Here is a 25,589-nt window from a genome sequence, read left to right on the forward strand (position 1 = left end):
ACACTTTCTCTTAATGACATGAGCAGATTGGGGGGGGGGGCTACAAAGAAGTTGACCAGTGATGGATGTTGTGACGGAGCATCAGGTATTATTTCTGGGTAGGAATGGATTGTGTTCCCTAGGGCAGGGGTGCCCAAAAGATAGGTCCACAAATGTTGTAGAACTACAACTCCCATGATTCTTTGCATGCCTTTAGAATGACAAAGCACCACGGAAGCTGTAGTTTTAAAACATCTCTGGATCTATTTTTTTGGCCCCCCTGCACTAGGGTATCCAGTGAATGCAGGATGTGACTGCTGTTAGGACTAATTAGCATCTTATACTTTACTATAATTTCAAATACTAGAATCTTTAATATAATTGCTGAAATAATCATGATTTAATTGAGAGCTGAATGCTTTCACACCAGTCCAGGCATGACCCAGGGGTGGAGGGAGCCTCAATTAACCAATTTCCTAACCTGAAATGTTGGTTTGCACGTTCCGGCCAGAGTAACAAAAAAGATTGTCAATAAAAATAAATCCATGTCGCTATTTTGTTAATGTTACAAATTGCCTGTTACAATTATCCATTAGCCTGTGAAGTTAGTTTTAAAACCACCCACCATTCATACAATACATTTGTATTTACTCTAACTGAGAAGTATGTATCTTAGCAATCAGAAGATTAACTATGATAGGCTGAGAATCATGGGAGTTGTAGTTCAGCAACAACTGGAGGGCCGGAGTTTGGGGAAGCCTGGCCTATACAACCTGTAAAGTATCTTAGTGCATACCTTTTGTAACATTCCACTTTTGTATTGCAGCTGTTAGGGACTCTTGCCATAATCTATAGACAGAGTTTTAGCTGGCTAAGCATTTTGGGAAATGTAGTCAACCAGAGTTGTAAAATATTATGCATTGCTTTTTTTAACATAGCATCCAATATGGGTCAAACCAAACATTCAGTTTCAAAACATTCCTTTCTGCAAATTGCAGTAAGGTCAGTTCTGTGAGCTCAACGAATATTGTACCACTACATGTTGTACGTGAAAACAAGAGAATTCTCAATGTATCCATCCTGGTAAAATATTAAATAAATTATATAAAGCACATTAAACACAAGCCATTGGGAGTTAAACCCCCAGAGTTTAATATTAAAAAAGGAAAATCCCCAAATGTAGCAGAAAAATATTGTTTGTCATTACAGGTGAAATATATGGAAGTGAGAAATATAGTGAGAAAGAATAAATAATAATGAAATATAAAGAAGTGAAGAAAGTGACGGTGTAACAGAGAGCAGAGAATGAGGGAAAGAATGAAATACATAGTGAATAACTGGAGAGAGAGAGAATAAGGTGAAGAATGAGAGGGAGGAGATACAAGAGAGGTTAAGGTGACACAAATAATGAAGACTATAGGGAGAGGGGAGAATAAGATAATATAAAGAATAAATAATAAGATAGATAATAGAGAATAAGGTGAAATTATAAAAGAAATGAGAGAGGGGGAGAGAATAAGGTGAAATTATAAAAGAAATGAGAGAGGGGGAGAGAATAAAGTGACATTTAGGAGAGAGAGAGAGAGAGAGAGAGAGAGAGAGAGAGAGAGAGAGAGAGAGAGAGAGAGAGAGAGAGAGAGAGAGAGAGAGAGAGAGAGAAATGGGAGAAGAGAATAAAGTGAAATGTATGGAGAGAGAGAGAGAGAGAGAGAGAGAGAGAGAGAGAGAGAAATGGGAGAAGAGAATAAAGTGAAATGTATGGAGAGAGAGAGAGAGAGAGAGAGAGAGAGAGAGAGAGAGAGAGAGAGAAGGATAGAGAGATGGGAGAAGAGAATAAAGTGAAATGTATGAGTACAGAGAGAGAGAGAGAGAGAGAGAGAAGGATAGAGAGATGGGAGAAGAGAATAAAGTGAAATGTATGAGTACAGAGAGAGAGAGAGAGAGAGAGAGAGAGAGAAGGATAGAGAGATGGGAGAAGAGAATAAAGTGAAATGTATGGAGAGATAGAGAGAGATATAGAGAGAGAAAGAGAGAGAGAAAGAGAGAAGGATAGAGAGATGGGAGAAGAGAATAAAGTGAAATTTATGAGTACAGAGAGAGAGAGAGAGAGAGAGAGAGAGAGAAGGATAGAGAGATGGGAGAAGAGAATAAAGTGAAATGTATGAGTACAGAGAGAGAGAGAGAGAGAGAGAGAGAGAGAGAGAGAGAGAGAGAGAAGGATAGAGAGATGGGAGAAGAGAATAAAGTGAAATGTATGAGTACAGAGAGAGCGATAGAGAGAGAGCGATAGAGAGAGAGCGAGAGCGAGAGCGAGAGAGAAGGATAGAGAGATGGGAGAAGAGAATAAAGTGAAATGTATGAGTACAGAGAGAGAGAGAGAGACAGAGAGAGACAGAGAAAGAGACAGAGAGAGACAGAGAAAGAGACAGAGAGAGAGAGAGAAAGAGACAGAGAGAGAGACAGAGACAAGGATAGAGAGATGGGAGAAGAGAATAAAGTGAAATGTAGGAGGAGAGAGAGAGAGAGAGAGAGAGAGAGAGAGAGAGAGAGAGAGAGAGAGACAAGGATAGAGAGATGGGAGAAGAGAATAAAGTGAAATGTAGGAGTAGAGAGAGAGAGAGAGAGAGAGAGAGAGAGAGAGAGAGAGAGAGAGAGAGAGAGAAGGATAGAGAGATGGGAGAAGAGAATAAAGTGAAATGTATGAGTACAGAGAGAGCGATAGATAGAGATATAGAGAGATAGATAGAGAGAGAGAGAGAGAGAGAGAGAAGGATAGAGAGATGGGAGAAGAGAATAAAGTGAAATTTATGAGTACAGAGAGAGAGAGAGAGAGAGACAGAGAGAGACAGAGAAAGAGAGAGAGAGAGACAAGGATAGAGAGATGGGAGAAGAGAATAAAGTGAAATGTAGGAGTACAGAGAGAGAGAGAGAGAGAGAGAGAGAGAGAGAGAGAGAGAAGGATAGAGAGATGGGAGAAGAGAATAAAGTGAAATGTATGAGTACAGAGAGAGAGAGAGAGAGAGAGAGAGAGAGAGAGAGAGAGAGAGAGAGAGAGAGGGGAGAGAATAAAGTGAAATTTATGAGTAGAGAGAGAGAGAGAGAGAGAGAGAGGGGAGAGAATAAAGTGAAATTTAAGAGTACAGAGAGAGAGAGAAAGAGAGAGAGGGGGAGAGAGAGAGAGAGGTAGAGAGAGAGGGGGGGGAGGAGAGAATAAAGTGAAATCGTGAAATTTTGGAGTCAAGAGAGAAAGATAAGAAAGAAGAAAAATTAAATGTAAAGAATGGAGGAAAGAGGTGGAATGGAAAAAGGGTAAAAAAAAAAAAGAGATGAGCATACGGTGGAATAGAAAGAATGAGAGAGACAGTTAGAGGGAGGAGAGATTAGCAAGTAATAAGATAGAGAGTGTACTAGTTGCTCTCCTTACCTTGGGTAAACTGATTGATGCTGTGGTTGCCTTTGTCCAGGTTGATGAGGAATCCATGGTTGGGTCCTTGTGTGATTCTGATACGAAGTGTAAGGTGAAGGCTGTCCCTGTCCTCCACTTTAAGAGCTTTATTGGTGATAATGTACCCTAGATGCCCAGTGCTTAGTATCCGCAGGGTTGGTGCCCCCTTATTTACTACAATCTGAGGGACCCCATTATCTACCGCTATGATTTGTATTTTCATCATCTGGGGCTGTCTGGTCTCATAGACAGTGTCTGGAAATACATAGAAATCTGTGTGAGTGCCATCAGTAACGGTGAAGGAGAAGGTGTCTTCTGATGACTCTGTGCCGTCATGCCTGTAGCTGATCAAGTTGTCATTGAGGTCTTGTTTTGTGAAGGAGGTCACTGCCCGGCTGCTGTTAAACATGATCTTCCCATGAATGGGTACCTGAGTAATTATGAATTTTAGGCGAGTATCAGGGGTATCCCTGTCCTCAACAGTGAGTTCAAAGGGGGTTATCAGCTTGTTCTCACCTTCCCTCACCACCAGGACATGGATGGTCAGAACTGGCTTCTTATTGTCCACATCACTAATAGAGATCCTAAAAGTGCGAAAAACTGGATTGTAGCCATCAGTGACCTCAAATTCAAAGCTGTCCATCTTCACCTCGTCGTCTGAGGTGTGGGTGTAATAGATTTTGTTACCTGCCAGCTGAAGTTGGGTGAAGGAGGTGATGGGGACCCCTGGTCGATCTGAACACTCAAGGTGGCCCCTGATGGGAGCTCTGGTAATGGTAAATATGAGGTGTTCATCTGGACTGTTCAGATCACTAGTGCTGAGCAAGTCAGTGGTCAAGGTGACCTTTCCTCCTTCTTTCAAGGAGACCCCTTTGCTTATCACATCTGGGAAGACCATATCAATGCCGCCTACGGTCACATAAAAATACCTGTCAATGAGAGGGTTAATTCCATCAGTCACATCAAATTTAAAAAGATCTCTGATGCCCTCTTGGCCAAAGTGATAATACTGTATGAGGTCTCGGTCTACTTCGTCCTGGGTAAAATTCATACCTAAAGTGATGTTCTCCAGCCCACCATGAGGTCTTCTCCTCTGAAGAAGACCTTGGCCAGGTCCATATCGTATTATGTAAGTTAAAGTCTTGTCCTCTGAATCCAGATCTGTAGCTTTGAGGATTTTGCTGTTAATCAGCTTTGTTTCCCCAATTTCAATCTCCAGTCCATCATTGATGGTCATCCGTGGGGTCTCATCATCTACTGGGATGATCATGATGAGTACTGTTTTGACCACTGAATGTTTCCCATCAGTTAGTTTTATATCAAAAGTATCTTCTTTGGTCTCTGTATCGTCATGTTCATAGAGGATGGTAGAGCTCTCTTTGATGTCACCTAGACTAAAGCCAGTGACAATGACCGTGCCATTGGTCATCTGGTTGACTATCTGGCCATGTTTTGGAGGCTTGATGATGGAAAACACAAGTTCATCTGCAGGGATATCAGCATCGGCAGCATTGAGTATTGGGGTATCAATGACAAGACTCATGCCTTCCATCACAACAAACTCCCTCATATAAATCTCAGGTTTTTCATCATTGGCTGGAATTATTACAATGGGAAAGAATTGTTTTTGGGAATAGTTGATGCCATCTGAACAGCTGAAAGTCAACCTGTCCTCAACTGGCTCCACACCTTTATGGATGCTTTGCACATAATAAATATGCCCCAGTCGTAAATCTTTCAAAGTAAAAGCACTTATAGCAGTCCCTGCCCTTGATTTCTCTGAGCCTGGTGCTGGGGATATGTTCTCAATGTATCCAGATGTTGGCTGCACTACAATAGTGCAAAGTATGTCATCGTTGGGAGTGTCTGAATCCTGTACACTTAAATGTGAAGGGTTAATTAAATTCTTTTCCCCTTCAATAACTGTAAACTGCTGGTTCACAGACACTATTGGGGACTGATTATCCAGAGGTAGAATGGTTACCTGTACCCTGACTCCATTAATAGTGTTGCCTCCTACAGTCCACTCTTCAGAAAGGTCAGAAAGGGTTAAATTAAAAGAATCTTCTTTCTTCTGCAGACCAATCTCCCCTGAGGTGTGACTATATACCACAGCTCCATCAATAATGTCTCTTTGGGTGAAACGTGCAGTAGGAACTCCATTAAGAAGGATTTCCCCAAGTACTGGTGGATCCTCCACAATGAAGGTGAGCATGAGATCATCTGTGTCTGCATCTGTTCCTTGGATGACATTTGCTGTTATTTCTGCAGAACCCCCTTCTAAAACATCTAGATAAGAACCAATGGTGCCCGCTGGTAGCATCAGCCGTGGCACCTCATCATCCACTAAGCGCACAGTAATTTTCACTATGATTGTGAGCACATGCACACCATCACTGACATCTAAAGTTAATGAGTCAATACTGGATTCCTCACCATTGTGTCTGTATGTTATCCTTCCTTTAAGGATGTCATCTAATGTAAATGCTTCTCCAACGCCCATGACATAACTGGAATACGTGACCTGGCCATGCTTTGGTGACTCTGTTAGTGTAAAGGTGATTTTGTCCCTGTCTGTGTCTGCATCTGTGGCATCCAGTTCTGTTGGACTGATAACATGGGTCCCTCTCTCAAATACTGTAAATCCTGAGTTGACAATGCTGGGGGGCTTGTTGTTCACAGGCTGCAGAAATATTCTGAAATCCCCTTCAGCTACATTCCCAGAAGTGTCCTCCACAGTGTAATGAAACTGTACTACACGTGGAGTAATTCCCAATTCTAAATCAGGGGGTTTGTAGGAAATTTTGAGATGGTTCACTTGGGCTTGCGTAAATTCTGTAACTATCTGGTCTGGATTTTCAGTGAGGACAATGAAGCCCATGAGCACAGGGTTATTCTGGTCTGTGTCTGATGGTGGGGCAATAACTGTGTATTTGAGGTCTCTGTCATCAGAGTCCAGGTCAGTATATCTAAGACATTTCTTCTTGAAGTGGGTGAGATGATATTCCTGGACTACCATCTTTAGGGTGGTACCAGAATACAGTTCTGGTGGTAAATCGTCTATAGGGTTAATTTTGACTACAAATATGTGTTCTCCAGACTGGTTGGGAGGGTCATTGTCATCTTGGACTCTGAAGATAATTTGGTCCATGACAGGTACAGTACTATGTGGCCCCTTGTGCTTGTAAAAAAGTTTACCATCCAAGATATCCTGCTGAGACCACTCGGTCACCACCTTCTCGTATAGATTTAATTCACGGTCTAGCTGCCATTCAGAGAGATCCAGGGGTATCTCATACTGACGCAGGACCATGTCCCCCATGGATGAAAAAGGGAGTTCCAAAGTAAAAAGAATAGTAGAGTCTTCTGAGTCAATGTCAGTAGCACTGAGCACAAGGGGAGTTAGAGGGGCCACTTCCTTCTCAGAAATCATCAGTCCTGTGTTGGCATTAACAATGGGTGGTTCATCATCAGTTGGCACTACAGTGATTGGAAAGAGAAACTCCACTTCGTGCTGCCCATCACTCATACGGAATACAATGTTATCACTGTATGTGTCACTGCCATCATGCTGATAAATGACCCTGCCTTGGTCCAAGTCTGCAGCTGTGAAGAACTTGGACCCACCAGGTGGGGAGTTGAGAAGAGAAAGCTGACCATGTCTTAGTCCATCCAACACACTTACTCTAACCTCATCCAGGTTGTCCTCGTCGCTGATCTGAAGGTTGTGGGCACTGGAGAGGGGTCTGGACTGTCCTTCATACAAAAGTTGTCCAGTGTTTCTGGTGATGACCGGAGCCAGGGTATTCATAGGCTTCACTACAATCATGAAAGCGAATGGGTCAGACACTGCACCTTCTGTGTCCACCACCTCTAGTTCTACCTCGAAGACTCTCTCAGTGTCCGAGTCCTCAGGTGGGGGCTTGTAGGCAATTCTGAGCTCCTGCAGGTCTCGCTGGTAGAATGAGGTGATTGGCAAGTTTCGATCGTCGGTGCTAACAATTTGCCCTTGCTTGGGTCCAAAGGAAGAAGTGATATTAAAGATGAGGTCTCCAGAGTCAGACTCTGCATCTTCAGCAGCCAGCATGTCAGGGGTTATGGCAGTCATGACAAACTGGTCCACCTCCATCATCATCATAGCTATGAAGCTAGGCTTGGGGTGAGTGTTCTCCAGACCTTCTCGAATCCTTACCAGTATCTGAAAGTGTTCCTGTTTCAGCAGATTCCCCCCTTTATCGTGTAGCTCCACCAGCATGGGGATAAAGTCCTTATTGGGGGACTGAGTGGAAGCAGTGTGAAGGTATCGTACCCCTTGCTGCAGAAACTCACCACAAAGCATCATTTGGCCAGGACTATTCAATATCCTCCCATACCTGGGGAGTCCACCAAGCCCTACCAGGGGTGTGATCCTGCACACCTCAGATTTGCTGTCAAAGGTGAATTCAAGGACCTTTCTGTCAATCGAATTGCTGGTCCCCAAGAGCTTCTCCACAGTCAGGGGCATGTTCCTGGTGACCACCTCCAGCTGGGTGAAGAGTACCTCCACCTGGATCATGAATGGTATGATGACAGTCCTGGTCTGGGTGTCATAGCGGAGATGAAGTTTAACTCTGTCTTTGGAAGGGCTGCGGGCTCCCAGGTGGGAATATTTCACCTCCCTTGCTCCAAAATCGCAGGGGAACCTGTTGGGTGAGAGCTGACCGGGTCCCTGAGACAGGGGGTCATTGTCCAACACGCTGATGTGACATTTGTCTCCCGGCTGCACTTGTATGACCAGGTCCTGGACAGGATCTAGATAAACCGACCTCCCGAATGGAACTCTAATCCCATGGTTGGCCACCAGGATCTCATCTTCCAGGGGCCCGTAGGATAAGTAGGAGCCATCCAGGACCCCCCTCTGTGCCTTGAGGTCTTCTGCCAGCAACAGCCATAAACCCAGCACCATCAGCACTGTGTGTGTCCTCCTGCCTGCTGCAGCCCTGCTGTCAAGTCCCCAAACAGTCATGTTTCCCGCCCCCAACCAGCAAGACCAGGTGCCTCTCAGTCAGCCTCTACTCCACGCTCAGCAGGCAAACCCTTTAAATCCCAGCGTGGGCATTTAAATCGGTGGAAGCGGCAGCAGGGGATACAATCCAGGGAAGCCTGAGGAGACAGCTCCAACCCTCTCTCCCAGTGCAGCTCTCTCTGTGTGAGGCAGAGCTTTAATCTCCAGCGAGTCCCAGTGCAACAAGTGGGAGGGCCATGGAGCCCACTGACTGCCTATTGGCTCTCTGGCCCCTGGGGAAAACTCAGTGGACTGGGTGAGTGGGCAGAAGAGCTGTCGATCTCTCCCCCCTCTGGCGTGTAAGCTAGCAGGTTGTCAGAGAGGTGACCTGCACAGGCAAATGTCCAAGAGGACAGCACAGGGCGAGCACCGGCGCAGGACTCCAAGGGGACATTGTGAGCTTTGTTTCCAGTCCAATGGATTAACTATTAAAGTGCAGTGAAACAGCAGCCAGAGAAAGGAGAACACTGACTCCGACCCAGCACTGTAACCGACCTCCCCTTACCGCACACATGGCTGCTATCGGCTCACGTTTTATCCCTGCAGACTGACAACTGCTGTGAACACACATGGGTTCTGACAGCTTTTTATTGCTATTAATATAAACGTTTGCGTTGCATGTAATCAGCAGTGACAGGGTTAAACACACGGATCTAACATACTTTCATAGACAAGTTTGGAGCTGAAAGGGTTAAAGGTATGGTAATTAATAACCTGACAACTAATGGAGTTTATATACATATTTACACGGTCTTCTTAACATTACATTGTGGGTAATCAAATATCAATTTAATTTGGGAATTCTGTAGAATGTAGAGTGCATGCTGCAGTGTTGGGGCGATTTTTCATGCAGCCCTTCTATGTGAATTGTCTATAAGGATCCTCAGACAAAAGAAGGTTTGCTTGTAGCATAAGTAACACATTTACCAGGTGGGTCTCAAACTTGTTAGCAGGTAGTCCAGTGAATGACCAGAGCTATTTGGGTAATCTTACTTTTTTGCAGTTTTTATGTAGGGCTAACTTCAAGAGAAAATGACACACACACTCTCTCTCTCTCTCTCTCTCTCTCTCTCTCTCTCTCTCTCTCTCTCCTTGCAGTGCTGAATACAGAGAGTTAGTCTCTGCTTTCATTGTTCAGAAGCTTGCAGTGTCACGGCTCCCTGTGCCCCTGTATTGTGTATTGTGTGCCCCTGTATTAATTTGCAATAAATACATTTAATTTGCAAGTAGGCGAATCGTTTATACACCATTGTGGGGTATAGTTGCATAGCCAGGCAGTCGTGTATACATAAGTACTGGTGAGAAGGGGTTATTGGAAACAAAAATGAACATTTTGTTTGTGCAAAAAGCTTTTAAAAAATAATTTACCAAATAATAAACTGTGTTTGATGTATATCTTCAGCTGGTGACTGTGACAGGGTGAGTAAAGGGGTACCAGTGGCAGGGAGAGTGTGACAGGATTGGAGGGGTTAATGTGACAAGGTAAGTTTGGCATAGTTGGGGGGGGGGTGAGTATCACAGGGTTGGTGTGAAGGGTGAATGTGGCATGGTTGGAGGAGGGAGTGTGATAGGATTAAGGGGGGTTAATGTGACAGAGTGTGACAGAATCAGAGGCATTAATGTGACAGGATAAGTGAGGCAGGGTTGGGGGGAGAGTGTGACAGAGCGAGAGAAGATAAGTGTGACATAATTAGGGCTATTAATTAAATTAAATAAAAAAGGGTGACACTGTGTGGGACGGGGGTGGCAGTGTAAGGGAGGTGGGTGATGGTTGTGTGGAAGGGACTTTTACTGTGAGGGAGGGGTAATACTGTGAGGGAGTGGGGTAATGGTGTGTGAGGGGGGTAATACTGTTAGGGAGGGGGTAATATTGTAAGGAAGGTAGATGTACTGTTAGGGAGGGGGTGATGGTGTGAAGGAGGGGCGTGATAGTGTGAGTGAGGGGGGTGAAACTGTGAGGGAGGGATTACTACTGTGGGGGTAGGATACTGGGAGGGAGGGGGTAATACTGGGAGGGGGATACTGGGAGAGAGGGGGTGAAAGTGGGAGGGAGGGGGTATACTGGGAGGGAGGGGGTGAAGTTGTGAGAGAGGGGGTATACTGGGAGGGAGGGAATGAAGTTGTGAGGGAGGGGGTATACTGGGAGGGAGGGGTGAAGTTGTGAGGGAGGGGGTATACTGGGAGGGAGGGGTGAAGTTGTGAGGGAGGGGGTATACTGGGAGGGAGGGGTGAAGTTGTGAGGGAGGGGGTATACTGGGAGGGAGGGGTGAAGTTGTGAGGGAGGGGGTATACTGGGAGGGAGGGGTGAAGTTGTGAGGGAGGGGGTATACTGGGAGGGAGGGGTGAAGTTGTGAGGGAGGGGGTATACTGGGAGGGAGGGGTGAAGTTGTGAGGGAGGGGGTATACTGTGAGGGAGAGGGGAGTGAAGTTTTGAGGCAGGGTGGATACTGGGAGGGAGGGAGGGAGTGAAGTTGTAAGGGAGCGGATATATTGGGAGGGATAGGGGTGAAGTTGTGAGGGAGGGGGTATAGTGGGTGGGAGAGGTGTGAAGATGTGAGGGAGGGGGGATACTAGGAGGGAGGGGGTAAAGTTGTGATGGAGGGGGTATACTGGGAGGGAGAGGGGAGTGAAGTTTTGAGGCAGGGTGGATACTGGAAGGGAGGGGGGGTGAAGTTGTGAGGGAGGGGGATACTGGGAGAGAGTGGGGTGATGTTCTGAGGGAGGGGAGATACTGACAGAGATACTTTCTCCCTTGCGGTCCAGTGTGGGCTTCCTGGCAGTTCAGTGGGCAGGATATCCGGTCTCTGGCTACACAGTGTGTAGAGCTGCAGACCATGTATGTTGTGAGACCTGGTCAGAGCATTGCCATAGTAATTCACGGCAATGCTCTGAGTGGTCAGATCTCGCAAGACACATGGTCTGCAGCTCTGCACACTGCGGAGCTGCGGAGCTGCGGAGCTGCGGAGCTGCAGACCCACGGCCACAGGCGCTCTCCTCCTGAGCAGATGGCACGGAGGGCCCTTGCACTTAGCGGCATTCTGAGCAAGCCGCCGACCCCCCTCAGTCACCAAGGACTCAACACATTCTGCCCTGAGGCGGTTCAGGCGGGCGCAGGGCCCCAGCCAGCACTAGGCCTTAGGCGGCCGCCTAAACCACCTGATTAGAGAGCCGCCTCTGACCATAACATCAAGAAGAAGGAAGATGAGAAGGTGGACAAAAACCAAGGACTGAAAGAGGAACTAGAAAGGATGTGTATTGTGAAGGCGGTAGTAGTCCAAGTTGTGACAGAAGGACTCGGATTGATAACCCCCAAGTTGGGTGAGTGGCTTCAGTAGATCTCTGTCCAGAACCCTCTGACTCCCAGGTCTTTGGTAGAGGGTGTGAGTATGACAAGATGAGTGTGGCACAATGAGCATGGTGTGACTTGTTGCAGGGTGATAGTGACAGTGCAAGGTGGGGTTAGTGTAACAGGATGTGTGGGGCACTGTGAGTGTAAAGGGTTGGGGTTGAGTGCAACAGGGTTTGTGGGTAAGTGTGATAGTGAGTGTGACAGAGTTGGGGACTTAGTGTGACAGCATGAAGAGATGAATTTGGCAGGGCGAGTGAGAGGATGAGAATGGTGGAAACTATGTATGGTGTGAAATCTTTGGGGATCTTTGGGGAGGTGACAGTGTGTTGGGTGGCTGTGTGGCTATGTCCAGCCTCCTTACACACTGCAATACCTTTTTTTGAATATATTTATTTAAATTTGCCCTCCTCTCCCCCCTTATTTCTATGCAGAGAAGGGGGCAATAATCAATTCCCTGACGGTCCTGTGGATCCCCTGGTAGACTGGTCGGCTGCAAGTGCAAGCCCAATATCAAGAAAATTGGATCCTACTAGACCACATTATACCTTCTTTCTGTGAACACATGAGTTAAGAAGTAACAAAATGCTGCTGCCTCTTTCCCCCATTCTTTAGTGCAGTGGGCCAAGAGGTAATAATAACAAGAACGGCCAGGGGAGTGCTTATGCTCACTGACCCATATATTAAAGTACCAGGACATGCCCAGTATATAGCATACCAATACTAGTACTAGTAGCAGTTGAGTACTTTGCTCATTTTAAAAGGGACACTCCAGGCACTATAACCACTATGGTGCCATGTGCTTGTTTCTTCTAAGTTTGGATGGTCCGTTGGTTGACTGACACAATTAGCTAATGAATGCTGTCCAAATATGAATGCATTGATTCTGCTACCACAGCAATTTAAATTGCAAGATGCTAATATGCTAGGTATAGGACAGATCCAAAAAGTTTGTCATAAAATCGTGGAAGCATGCTAATACCATAACTATTAAAACTGGCTTTACTGGTTATAGTGCATAGAGAATGCCTTCCCCGGTGACTTTTACCAGACCAATAAAATGTATTTAAAGTATGTGCATATGTTTGATCCGATAATAAAGTAAATATAAAAGTTAGCATGCCGCATCTTCAGTTATAACACCTTTACTTTAAACTTGCGACTTCAGGGGGCCATGGCATCTTCTATTGCTGGAGTTTATGATACTGATCAACACTTACACTAACTATAGTCAAGCTCTACATCTTTATCTGGTACACTGTGTCATCCACTGTGAGCATCTTTTTTTGGAAGTTCTTGTTCAGCCTTGTCGTGTTCGCCATAATTAAATTAAACTCTGGATCATGTCCTTAGATGCTCCTATCTGTTTCTTCCATAGATATCCTTGTACTTACTTGAGTATTTCCCTGATCTTTCTCTATCAGTTTGCTTATACAGTATAAAAGTCACAAAACACCAATTCTTTCTATTTAAAGGCTCTTATATCCTATAATACATACAAAATATTTAAATTCTAAATTTAAATATGTCTTTTTTTTTTACTGGTGCTAGACTAAGGTCTTTGTAGGAGGTTCAAACCTGTAGCAACCCTCCCCCCCCCCCCAAAAAAAAAAAAACAACAAAAATTCAACACAACTTCTAAATGAATTTTATTTTATCTCCCACCAAGCTAAAAAATAAAATGCTCAGGTACAAGTTTAAAACAGATCTTTGAAGCATTAGTGAATAATGATACAGACTGAAGATGCAAGATTTCTTTTATTCAGAGCATGAATACAACATAAAAATGTGTTAGAAATTACATTTCCAGTGAGTAATCTGGCTCTTTCATTGGGTCGTAGTGGAATACAGGGGTACCTGGGTAGAATTCAGTTGGTTAGGAGTAAGATTATAGACGTGTAGTCCACTGCCCCCATTTTAAAACGTCAACGGCTGCTACCGTGTATTGTCAAAGTATATATAGCAAGAGCAACATGAAGAGCCAATTAAAGAAATTGCAAAAAACACAAATGTATAAAAGAACAAATAGCAGTGTCAACTATTTGAATGAAATCAATAGAAAATTAGACTGAAAAGCGCAAAATTAAGCATGAAGTACCAATTGTATAAATACTCCGATCCTAATACACAATGGAAGACAAAACCATTATTTTGTGGATAAAGTAACGTTACTAACGTAGAGTTAGATCAACCTGAAACTAATACAATCGTATTATGTATCGGGGCTTGAGAAAAGTCACAAATCTTCAGAATGTGCTCCAGGCTTTGATGACTTCTAACCTTGCTCCATTTTAATCCTTTCTCATATTCTGTTGGGTTAAAATCTGGAGAAACCAGGATTTTTTTTTTTAACGTATTGTGTACAGTGCATCCCATTCATTTTCTTCCAAAAAAAAACAGATTGAATACGTCAGCTGGCATTTCTTTTTGGTTTGCATATAAAGCTGAGATGCTTGTTTACCCACCAACAAAGGAAAGCTACTGAAACTTAAAACAAAGCCCTGTTCATCAGCACTCTTTCGTCAATTAATAACATGAATGGCAGAGTATCAGCCATCCACGTACCCGTACAGTTTAACAGAATGAGTTTAAATAGGCGTATTTTACCAAAGCAGATTGAAGGTTTTAGAACGTCTACAATGCCTCACTGGCTGCAAAAACTGCTTATAATGGAATCGGTGCACTTTCATCCTTCAGTCTGCATTGCAAATTCTAAAATTAGTACTAAAATATGAAGCTAATCTTAATCCTTTCATGTTATAACAATACATATTGGAAATATTGAGGTTTATTTATGAGAGAGTTTGTAAAAAATAAAATAGGAGAATAATGGTGTAAAAGTAGAGCAATTCTAAAAGTAGAGCAATTGCCATGGACACCAGTTTAACATACTGCTGATCCCACTGGTTTCCATGATAACTGCATTAATATTCCCCAGCTTACTGTCAGCGGTATTTTTACAAATACCCCCTTTGGTGGTAATCAAGAGTTAATTCTTTCCTAATGTTTTCATGTTTTTTTGCCCTTCATCCGATCAACTCTTTTCCCCTTTAGCCTCGGCCCTATGCTATCTACCTCTCAAAGCTATGTGACAACACACTAATTGGGGTTCTGCCAAAGGGAGTAGAAGCAGAGTTGCTTCGAGTATATCGCACTAAGGGTGACATTCTTACTAAGGGTGACATTCTCAAGCCACTGGTCAGTTACTCATCTGTTCAGGCTAAACAGCAGCAGATGTGTATTAAAAGGAGAAAAAAGATAATATTCAGTCTCACCAATACAGAAAGACCAAATACCTAGTGACCTAAAGCTAGTTAGAGTTAATGTTGTATGGATACATACAGAAACAAAACATGAAATAAAGTATTTATAGTGTAAGTGTGCCCCACATTGTAACAAGAAGTATAATTTCACCAAATTGATGCAGAGTATCATGACTCCTTATACATAATAAGTTTTCACTACTTAGTTATAATCCATTTCTTAGTTATAACCACAGGTCAGTTTAAGGGATACAGAATAGAAATTAGTCTTAATCACACCTAAATTAATTGAGTCGAATTAGAGTGTCGCTACAAAAACCTAGTGCAACCATCATTAATCACATTCTTACAATCTACACTTCCTCTCTCAGTTTAAAGTCTTAACTTGATACAACCTCTCAGAATAAAGGCCATAAGGAGAAAACTCACATATGGCAAGGGTAGAATATAGGAACTGAAGGGAGAGGAGATATTAGAGAAGAGAGATATGGCTATCTATCACTAAAGTTTAACTATAAAACACCTTATCCATTAGAACCTTCATTACAAAATGCTACTATTCTCGCTTACGGGGAACACCCATGTCACATAATGGGGAATGGGGATCAATATAGATGTTGTCAAGTACTGTGCATTAATTGTGAAATAGATATGTTCTCTCTATCCATCTCTTAAAATGGCTCTAGAGGGGGGCGGAGCCTAGCAGCTAAGCAGCCCAGACGTGTTCAGCACGAGCTCCCACGTCTGGGTCGAAAAACAGGGTGTTTCACCCCAAAAAACGGCACTTACCAACCGCAGCTTCTACTGCTGACAACCGGGAGAGGCTGCTGCACCAAACGGTACCTCTCCCGTTCTTCTACGTTAGTGGATCAACCAACGAGGCTTGCGGCCTACAGAGGACTGAGTCCGGGAGAGACGGCCGCTCTCCAGGATCTCCAGCAACGAGTGGGCACCCTGTGAATCCTCCCCCCCCCCCCCGGACCGGTGGGGGTCATCCCGGTCCATACCACGCGAACCATACGGAAAGCGGGTACCGAAGAAAGCGGGAAGCTGTTAAACTGTGATCTCCCCCAAAATGGCGGAAACAGTTTCTGCAAGCGACACGAGGCAGACCACAGCAGATGGATGCGCTGCACTCGACCGCATACTGCTACACATCGACGAGGTCTTCGCCCGGTTCTGGAAGGACTTAGACGAACGCGTAGCAACGGCGGCTGGGGGAGAGAAAAACGGACGGAGGCGAGCAGGGGAAGGGGTAAGTGGGACCATGCCATGCCAGGCACCACAGCCCACCGAGCACCCAGGCCGCACGCAAACAGCCCTTCTGGGCAGAAAGCCAACGAGAAACTCACCCCAAGAGCCACAACGAAAGGCCCCTCAACAGCCGACGCAGCATGACACTCCCAGGCGGATTGCATCCCCAAAGCAGCAGCCAGCGGCACAGAGGAAGGCCCCACCATGGCGGCGAGCAAAGCACCATCCGTCGCACCGGATGCGGGTACAGCTTGGGCCCCACACATCATCCTGGCACAAGCAGAAGACAAAGCAAAGCCGGATCCATAAGAGACATACCTCTACACAGCACAGAAGACTCCCGGTACTCCCAGCGACTACCACCAAAGGGTCTGACCGAGCCCACTTGCCAAGACAGGAGACGGGAGGCCTGGGCTACCCTTCAAATAGACCTGAAAGAAAACGGAAGACCGGTCACCATACAGCCCACGGCAACAGAGCTCCACTAACGGTACACGCAAAGAAAGTGGTACTGCAAATCCAGCAGAGCCAGAGGAAAGCCAGGCCACACAGAACCCCACGGAACAATGGCAGAATCTACCCAATAGCCCTGCTCTCATACAGGCTAAGGCGATCGGCGGACTCGGATACCACCTACCCGACCGGAATAGGCTGAAACAGGGCTTTACAGCAGGCTAACGGACACTCTGAACTCAGCATGGCAAATTCACACAAGCAATAAGTTTGTTCTCTCTTAGTTTTGGCTGCCTCCAGTCCACGGTGGGAGCGGTCCCAGTGGTTATACCCATGTCGGTTTAACAAGTTTATAAGCTGTTTAACATGTAATGTAATAGCTAGTACACCTAACACATAGATAGGTAAACGATATGTTATCAAATGCCTACTAGCCTACTTACACACAGCATAATTTATCTTAGTATTGAATATTGTCCGGCTACTACTACAATGCATGACATATTGGCACATCGCAGCCTTACTAGCACAGACAATCTGACACATTAAACACTAATTATTCCTTTGACAGTATAACTGTTTAGCAGAACGAGATATATATCTACATAAATACATGTAAAGAAAATGTGCGAATACTAAAAAAAATATGTGCAGAACCCTCCACATGCTGACCAACTGTTAACAAATGCTTATGTATATGCTTGTCAAAGCTGTTGGGGCATGACGAGCCCACTTGTTATGTTTTACTTGCACGCAAAAATAAATAATTAAAAAAAAAAAAAAAAAAAAATGGCTCTAGAAATTATACCACTAACATATACCAAATAAAAGTTACCGTGATCATGTTGCTAAAATAATAAAAACACACATTGTACACATTGTATATAGAGAATCAGACTGACAATGTTTATTTATTTATTTATTTATTTTTTTTTTTTTTTAATACTAACATACATACATAGAAAAACAACAATAGGACACAAAAAAAAAAAAATAAATAAAAAAAAAAATAAAAAAAAATAAAAAATAAATAAAAAAGAGATCCACCAACTCAGAGCGCATAATCATGATATGTTCTCTTCCACCTGTACTAGGGTTATTAACTTCTATTTTCAGTTTAAGAGATCTTTCTCTATTTATACAGATGTAGATATGTCTCGTATGAATTAAATTGGGAGATAACCATCTATAGGGTAGTTATCCAAATAGTAAGCTGTATTTATCTAACCATTCACAATACCAATTGTTTTTCCTAGAAGTGAAAGTCGAATTTTTGATCATCTCCTGTTCCATTGATATTTGGTACCTTACTTGTTCTATCAGTAGTCGTTTATTAAACGGCTTGGATATTTTCCAATTTCTCGCAATAATAATTTTAGCAGCGACTAAGCAATGAATGGCAAAACAGATCTCTTTTTGAGAATCAAAAGGCAAATTCAGATGTAAAAGAGCCGCGGCAGCATTCTCCGGAATTCTATCTATGGTCATAGATGCAAAAATATTAAAGGCCCAGGACCAAAGAGCTTTAACAACTGGACATGACCACCAAATATGTATGTAGGTGCCTAAATGACTTCCACATCTCCAACAAGTTGGCTCGGCAGAGTGAAACATTTTGGCTAATCTAACAGGAGTATAATACCATCTATAGAGAACTTTGAAGTGGCATTCTGACAGATTCAAGCAATGGATATGTTTATTAACCCGAGTTAAAGAGGAGTTCCAGTCATCTAACGAAATTTGCAATTTCAAGTCTAATTCCCACGTCTTGATCAATCTATAAGGCGACTCCTTAAGGGGTTCCAACATTGATGAGGCAACCGACATGCTCTTTTTAATAGATTGAGACTTAAACATAACTTCCAAATTTTTAGCAAAAATAGAAGTCGATTTGAGCACGTTTTTATGTATAAAGTTTTTTATCCGCAAATAAGTGAAAATTTCTCTAGATGGAATATGAAAAGTATCAATTAAGGTCTGAAATGACAAAATATTATCGCCTTGCATAATTTGTATTAACTTAATTTTATCTGCATTGGCCCAGTTCTTTAGAGAAAAATCTTTTATAAGGATTTGCAGTATATCTAGTGTACATGTCTTAGGTATCTTATTAATTAGGCCTAATTTTTTCTTAATTGTTATCCACTCTTCCAAAATTTGAAATACTATCGTGGAGTTCTTAAACGTGTTGATTAAAGAATTGTTTGTGACTGTCCACATCGAAAATTGCAATGTATCTGTTTGCACCATTTCAGACTCTAAAATATACCATGGTTCAGGGACCTGCACTGGGTCCTGAAGGAGATAGATATGTCTAATAATATTTGCATAATAACTGTAGGTAATACTAGGGTAATTTAATCCACCGTTGGACAGTTTTTTAGTTAAGATCTGTTGAGCAATTCTGGGTTTTTTATTATTCCAGATAAAATTGTTGAAGCTAGATTGGATCATAGCCAACCAAGACCCCGGGACTTTGAGTGGCATCATAGAGAACATATATAGCCATTTAGGCAAAATATATGAATTGATAATATTTATTTTACCTTGCCAGGAGGTTTCTAGATTTTTCCATCTTTTAAGTTTGAGATTCATATTTCTCATGAAAAACATTGTATTCCTCTCCATTATGTCTGTTACATTGGCAGTTATAAATAGTCCCAAATAGTTTAATTCTGAGTCTGTCCATATAAATTTATAGGAGTGGGTTAAGGTATTTACCAGATCATTGTTCAAATTCAAAAACATTACTGTGGTTTTAGTTATATTTAATTTAAAGTTCGAAATATTGGAGTACCTTTTAATTTCAATCATTAGCGCTTTTAAAGAGGACTCTGGAGATGTAAGAGTAAGTAACGCATCATCCGCGTATAGTGATATCTTAATATCCATCATGTTCGTTTGGACACCTTGGATTAGGGGATTATTCCTAATATTGATTGCCAAAGGTTCAATAGACAATATATACAGCAGGGGGGAAAGAGGACAACCTTGTCGTGTACCATTTTTGAGTGCAAACCACCCTGCTGTAATGTTTGGACCCACCGTTCTAGCAGTGGGGGAGGAATATAGGGCCATAATGGCGTCATGTATCCAGCCAGTGAACCCAAAAGCAGTAAGAAGTTCGCTGAGGTAGCCCCACCCGACCCTGTCGAAAGCTTTTTCAGCATCTAATGACAGGGCCAGGAAGGGCTTCCTATTTCTATTAGCCCAGTCCAAAGTATCAATTATTCTCCTGATATTATTGGACGCTTGCCTACCTGGCACAAACCCTATCTGATCTGGGTGGATCAGCGTCGCGACAATAGTCTTAATTCTATCAGCGATAATGGCCGCATAGATCTTCATGTCCACGTTAATTAAGGCTATTGGTCTATAGTTACTAGGGTTGTGGCTGGGTTTATCAGGTTTCAGTATCGGAATAATATTGGCCTGTAGTAATTCAGTTGGAAAAGATTTGTTTAAAGCTATTTGATTAAACATATCTATTAAAGGATTAATTAATAAGGACTGCATTTGTTTATAATATATATTCGTGAAGCCGTCAGGGCCCGGAGTTTTGTTGGTAGGAAGTCTATTGATTTGAAATTTAACTTCATCCACCGAAATGATCCTGTTTAAAGTTAGTAGATCATGTGGTGTGACTTTTGGGATCTGGATATCGGCTAGATAGTTTTGAATAACTTTTAAGTTAGGCGACAGTTTAAGATTATACAGATCTTCATAAAATTGATTGAATCTGTCCCCTATTGCAGCAGGTGTCGAATAGATCTTTTGGCCATCAATCAATTGTTCCACCCTGTTTTTTGCATAATGATTTAGAAGTCTTTTAGATAAGTTCTTATTGGCTCTATTACCAGTATAGTACTTTTTTAGTCTTAGTTTATGGATATTTAATTGAATTTTTTGTTCCACTTTGAAATTAATTTGTTTTTGTAACACATTTAACTTAGTTTTTATTTCTGCAGATGGATTTTGTTTATTTACTTTAGATAGATTATAAAACTCAATATACAAATCGTTTAGGGGCTTCCCATTTATAGACCTCATTATATGTGCTAATTTAATTAAGTAGCCACGCATAACTGATTTGTGTGTACACCAATTGTTTGCCGGCGAAGTATCGGAGGGACTATTTTCTAACCAAAAATAATAATAATAAATTTTAATAATTGGGTTATTTCTTCCTTATTCTTCGGGTCATTTATGAGAGCGTCATTCAGTCTCCAAGTATTATATGCCCTTGGAGATTTATTACCAAAGTCTACCAAAATAAGGCTATGGTCGGACCATAGACTCTCTTTGATTTCAATTGAGTTGCATAAGGGTATCGCTTTAGCCTCTAATAAACAAAAATCAATACGAGCGTATGAACCATGCACGCACGATTGATGGGAATAGTCTTTATCAGTTGGATGTAATAATCTCCATATGTCATGAAGGTTATATTGTTTACAGATATTATTTAGTTTCTTAGATTGTTTGACAGTTCTTTTATCATTTGTAGTAGTAGAGATATAAGTCTTATCCATTTTGGGGTCTCCCACACAATTAAAATCGCCCGCTATAATTAAATACCCCTTAGATACTTTGTCCACTCTGTCCATTATTGATGAGAATTTTGTCATAGGGTCGACATTCGGTAAATAAACATTTACTAAGGTATAGGTCTTTTTATCCATTACGCATACAATAATTATATATCTAGCTTCTGGGTCTAATTCAATATATTCGATTACCAATTCAATATTACTATTGAAGACGACTGCAACTCCTCTTTTTTTCTTGTCTTTTAAAGAAGCATGGACAATCTTGGTAAATTTATCCCCACCCCATCTTTGTTTAAGATCTTGCAACCAATGAGTTTCCTGTAGGAATGCCACTTGAATGTTATGTTCACTAAGGGTATCATATAATCTACTCCTTTTTTTGTTCGTGTTTAATCCTTGAACATTTAAAGATAATAATTTTAACATCTGTGGCTATCAGAAAATTAGTCGGGTATATTTATAATTAAACCCCCAGTAACCCCAGATAGGAGTACTATTATCATTTTTTGCCATACATTTGTCAATGAATTCATATGCTCTGAGCGCGGAAAAACACACATAAACATAAAAAGAAGAAAAACCAACCAAAAAACAAACTACAAGGAACTCTATCACATTAAAATTGGATCGGAAAAGATCCAACATGGTCATCCAGCATACAGCTAGATTAGAGAGAAGATGGTTCTTTCTACTCTATTTTAACCGTAGATTTCCGATAGTATTAGAAATCAACGGCAGCAATGTAGTATCACTACACCAAGAGGGGCGAGCCTACCAAAGGGCCCAGAAAAAACGCCTTGGAGGAAACCACTGTACCTGATCGACGAAAAGAGAGAAAAAAAAAAAAAAAAGGAAAAACATAAATCCTTGCCCTTTTTTTCCTCTTTCTCCTCTTAAGGACTTATATTGTCATATGTACAAAATTTAAACCCGATCCACTTTCTCCAGTTATTCTATTAATGAGACTATTGTATAGCATCTATTTTGTTGATAATAAACAGAAAATGTCAGTTGGCCTCACGAGTCTGACACATCATATCATCTATTGAAATATATATGCACTGTGTTTTTTTGTGTTATATCGTTATTTCAGTGTGTATCTAAATATACCCCTCCATATTGGTCTACAAAAAATTTACCTACATAGTGTATGTATATGTAGTAACCACTTATGTAATATAAAACTATACAAGCAACTGTTTCAAAAATTATCAATTAGTGTATGTATCCTATCCCAATTACAGAGTATTATATCCCCGTGTGGAGTTGTATTTTATCAATATACCTCAATGAGGTCTTTCTTATTTCTCAGTACTATATCTCTGTGTTATATTAAGTTGTATCATTATATCCGTGTATATCAATATATTTGTGTTACTCCCAATTTTAAATCAAACCTTACTGTGAAATAGTATCGTTCTAAATTAAATAAAAATATGATGCAACAATTATTTACTTACACACACGTTTTTGTCTAATTATTATCAAATTATTTACCATCGCCTTAGTGTTAAAAACCCATAGTGCAGGCTATTATTTACAATAGCCCTTTCAATAGGAGCCCTTTCCATAAACTCCTCACAAAAGGAAAAAAAAAAACCTTTGCTGTTAACACTTGTAAGGTCAAAATTGGTTGCTCACCTACCAAATATAGGGGTTATTTCTGATATATTACCATTATCCCACCCAGAAACCACCGACATATCCTTTACACCATAAACGAAAAAAAAAAAAAAAAAAAAAAAAAAAAGATTCTTTCTTTCCCTTTCTTTCCTTATAGTATCAGAATCTAGCCCTGGCCCCTGACTCAGCTGTTTACAAAGTCAATTTGTTCCCTTTCAGCCAGTCCAGCAATTTAGTATTTGACTCAAATACCTCTCTTTTCCCTTCAAATGACAAGCTTATTTTGGGCGGGTAAAGCCACCTGTATTTTATATCATGGCGTCTAAGAACTTGGATTGCTGGATTAAACATTTTCCTTTTTGTTCTCGTCTCGAAGGATAAGTCCTGGAATACTTTTACATTTTGAAAACAGCCCGAGGTTAGCTGATTCTCTCTTACGGCTTTCCAAACTTTTTCTTTATAGTCGTCTGTATTGAAACATGCAATGATATCTCGCGGAGCGTCGTTCTGAATGGATTGAGGTTTGAAAAGTCTATGGCACCGTTCTATTAAGTGATTATGTAAATTACACTCCACCCCAAGCGCAGAAAAATATTCCATCAGGGTTTGTCTTACATCTTCTGGTCTTCCCTTTTCTGCTATATTTCTAAAACGCAGATTTTTACGTCTAGACCGGTCTTCGATACCGTTCAATTTAGACTCCAGGTCTGAAATCTTATGATTGGCCATTTGGCAGTCTTCTGCTAGATTTTTTACAGTGAATTCCAGCTCTTTAATTTGATCCTCGAATTTGTCTATTTTTGCTGCAAGTACATTTATTTCTTGTTTAATTTCTGATTTTATTTCTGTGGCTGTTGTAGCAAGCTCCATTTTAATCTGTTGCAGATTGTCCTTTAAGGTAGAACAAAAGAAAGTAATTGTTAAAGGCTCCTTATTGGCCTCTGAGTCAAAGCATTCTAAGCTGGCATCCGTGTCGTTCATCTTCTGTTTAGAGTTTTTATGTTGGGGAGAGAAATAGGCTGATAAAGATTTGTCCTGAGTTGTATCTTTTTTCTCCTTCCTCAGGGAGGATTTTGAATCGTGTGTCTTTTTAGCAGCCATGATCAAGAGTCACGTAGAGTACAGAATGAAATACAGTTGCTCAGATATTGGGTGGGTTGAATTTAACAGATATATTGCCACTTGCTATATTTAAGCGTCCTGAGGATGCAGCAGATCAATAAAGAAAATATCTACATCCACTATAGTGTTCCCAAGGTGCAATTATAATGCTCTGTACTGTATATATCAGGATTTAAACATATTGTGCATTCAAGACAGATTATACCCCCCAAACTTGGGAAGACATTTAGCAGTAAGTTATAGCCTCTTTTTTTTCTTTATCCTTCTAATTGTTCAGACTGTAGCATACTGTGACATAAAAAGACATTATTAAGGGGGCGGAGCCAGCGCCTGTACGAGCCGGACGCACATTGGGACTGCTCCGTGCATCACAGCCGAGAAATAGGAAAATTACAGCCCCAGACGCTGCAATACCACCCCTAAAGCACAGAATCAGTTGCTAAAGCCATGGGGAAAAAACCCAAGAAGCATCGAGCGGACCCGGGCTCGGGCACCCGCGATATCGGTGATTTCCTCCGCACAACTCCTAAGGCTGACACAGCCAAGATGGCGCCGGCTGAGGCCTATACGCCAACGTCGTCGGACGATGACAGCGCTGCTGCCGACTTTCTACCTCCATCCCGACCACGAACAGCCACCGAGCTAGCAGAGTCTGCCCCCTCGACCAAAGCAGACATCAGGGCACTAATGGCAGAGATCAAAACAATGTTTAATGCAGATATGGCCCCGATCAGAGAAGCGGTCACAAAACTGACTGACAAGGTACAAGCGCTGGAGGAGGGAATGGAGGGCACTAAACTGGCTCAATCAGCCACTGATGCAGCGATAGCCGCGCTCCAGAAACAATGCGCAGACCAACAAGCGCAAATAGCCACCATGGAGGACAGAGCCAGAGCCCGCAACATAAGAATCCGGGGTGCTCCAGAGTCGATTGCAGGGGCAGAACTCCCCCACTATTGTCGGAGACTGTTCGCCTCACTACTCATGCCCAAACAGGCGAAGCAGGTGGTGGTGGACTCTTGCTTCCGCCTCAATAAGGCTTCCAGCGCCGCTCCAGAAGCGCCCAGAGACATCCTGCTGAAGCTGACCCGAGACTCCGACCGTGGAGCGATCATGGGGGCAGTAAGAGGCTCTCCCACAGTATCGTTTGAAGGGGCACAACTGATTTTCTTCCGAGACTTTTCAAGGCACACACTTACCTGGAGGAGGTCCCTCAAACAGGTCACCCAGGCACTACAGGAACACTCCATCCCCTACAGATGGGGCCCACGCCGAATTATGGCGGATAAAGCCGGCAAGATACACGCAATGTCTTGCCTTTCAGAAGCACCCACTTTCCTCCAACGCCTAGGCATCCCAGCGGAGAAAGCACCACAAGCAGAGCGACCATCATGGGCAGTAGCTGGAATCACTCCCTTTGTTCCTGGAAAGGGGAGACATGGGAGGGATACCTCCCCCACCTGAGTGCGGGACTTTAAGACACCCATATTCGACTGTTCACACTGTTGGT

The 25,589-nt window shown here is 42.4% G+C and overlaps 1 protein-coding gene across 1 annotated transcript in view; it reads right to left on the reverse strand.

Annotated features, from left to right (window-relative positions):
- FREM2 (FRAS1 related extracellular matrix 2) overlaps window positions 1–8,596 on the reverse strand; it is a 185,789-nt gene extending 177,193 nt beyond the window's left edge. The window contains exon 1 of the mRNA XM_063428970.1: window positions 3,404–8,596. Coding sequence (XP_063285040.1) covers window positions 3,404–8,429 — 5,026 coding nt within the window. The 5' untranslated portion in view covers window positions 8,430–8,596. The remainder of the gene's footprint in view (window positions 1–3,403) is intronic.
- Window positions 8,597–25,589: the final 16,993 nt, after the last annotated feature.

Source organism: Pelobates fuscus, chromosome 1 (assembly GCF_036172605.1).
Source record: "Pelobates fuscus isolate aPelFus1 chromosome 1, aPelFus1.pri, whole genome shotgun sequence".
In the NCBI taxonomy this organism is placed as follows: domain Eukaryota; kingdom Metazoa; phylum Chordata; class Amphibia; order Anura; family Pelobatidae; genus Pelobates; species Pelobates fuscus.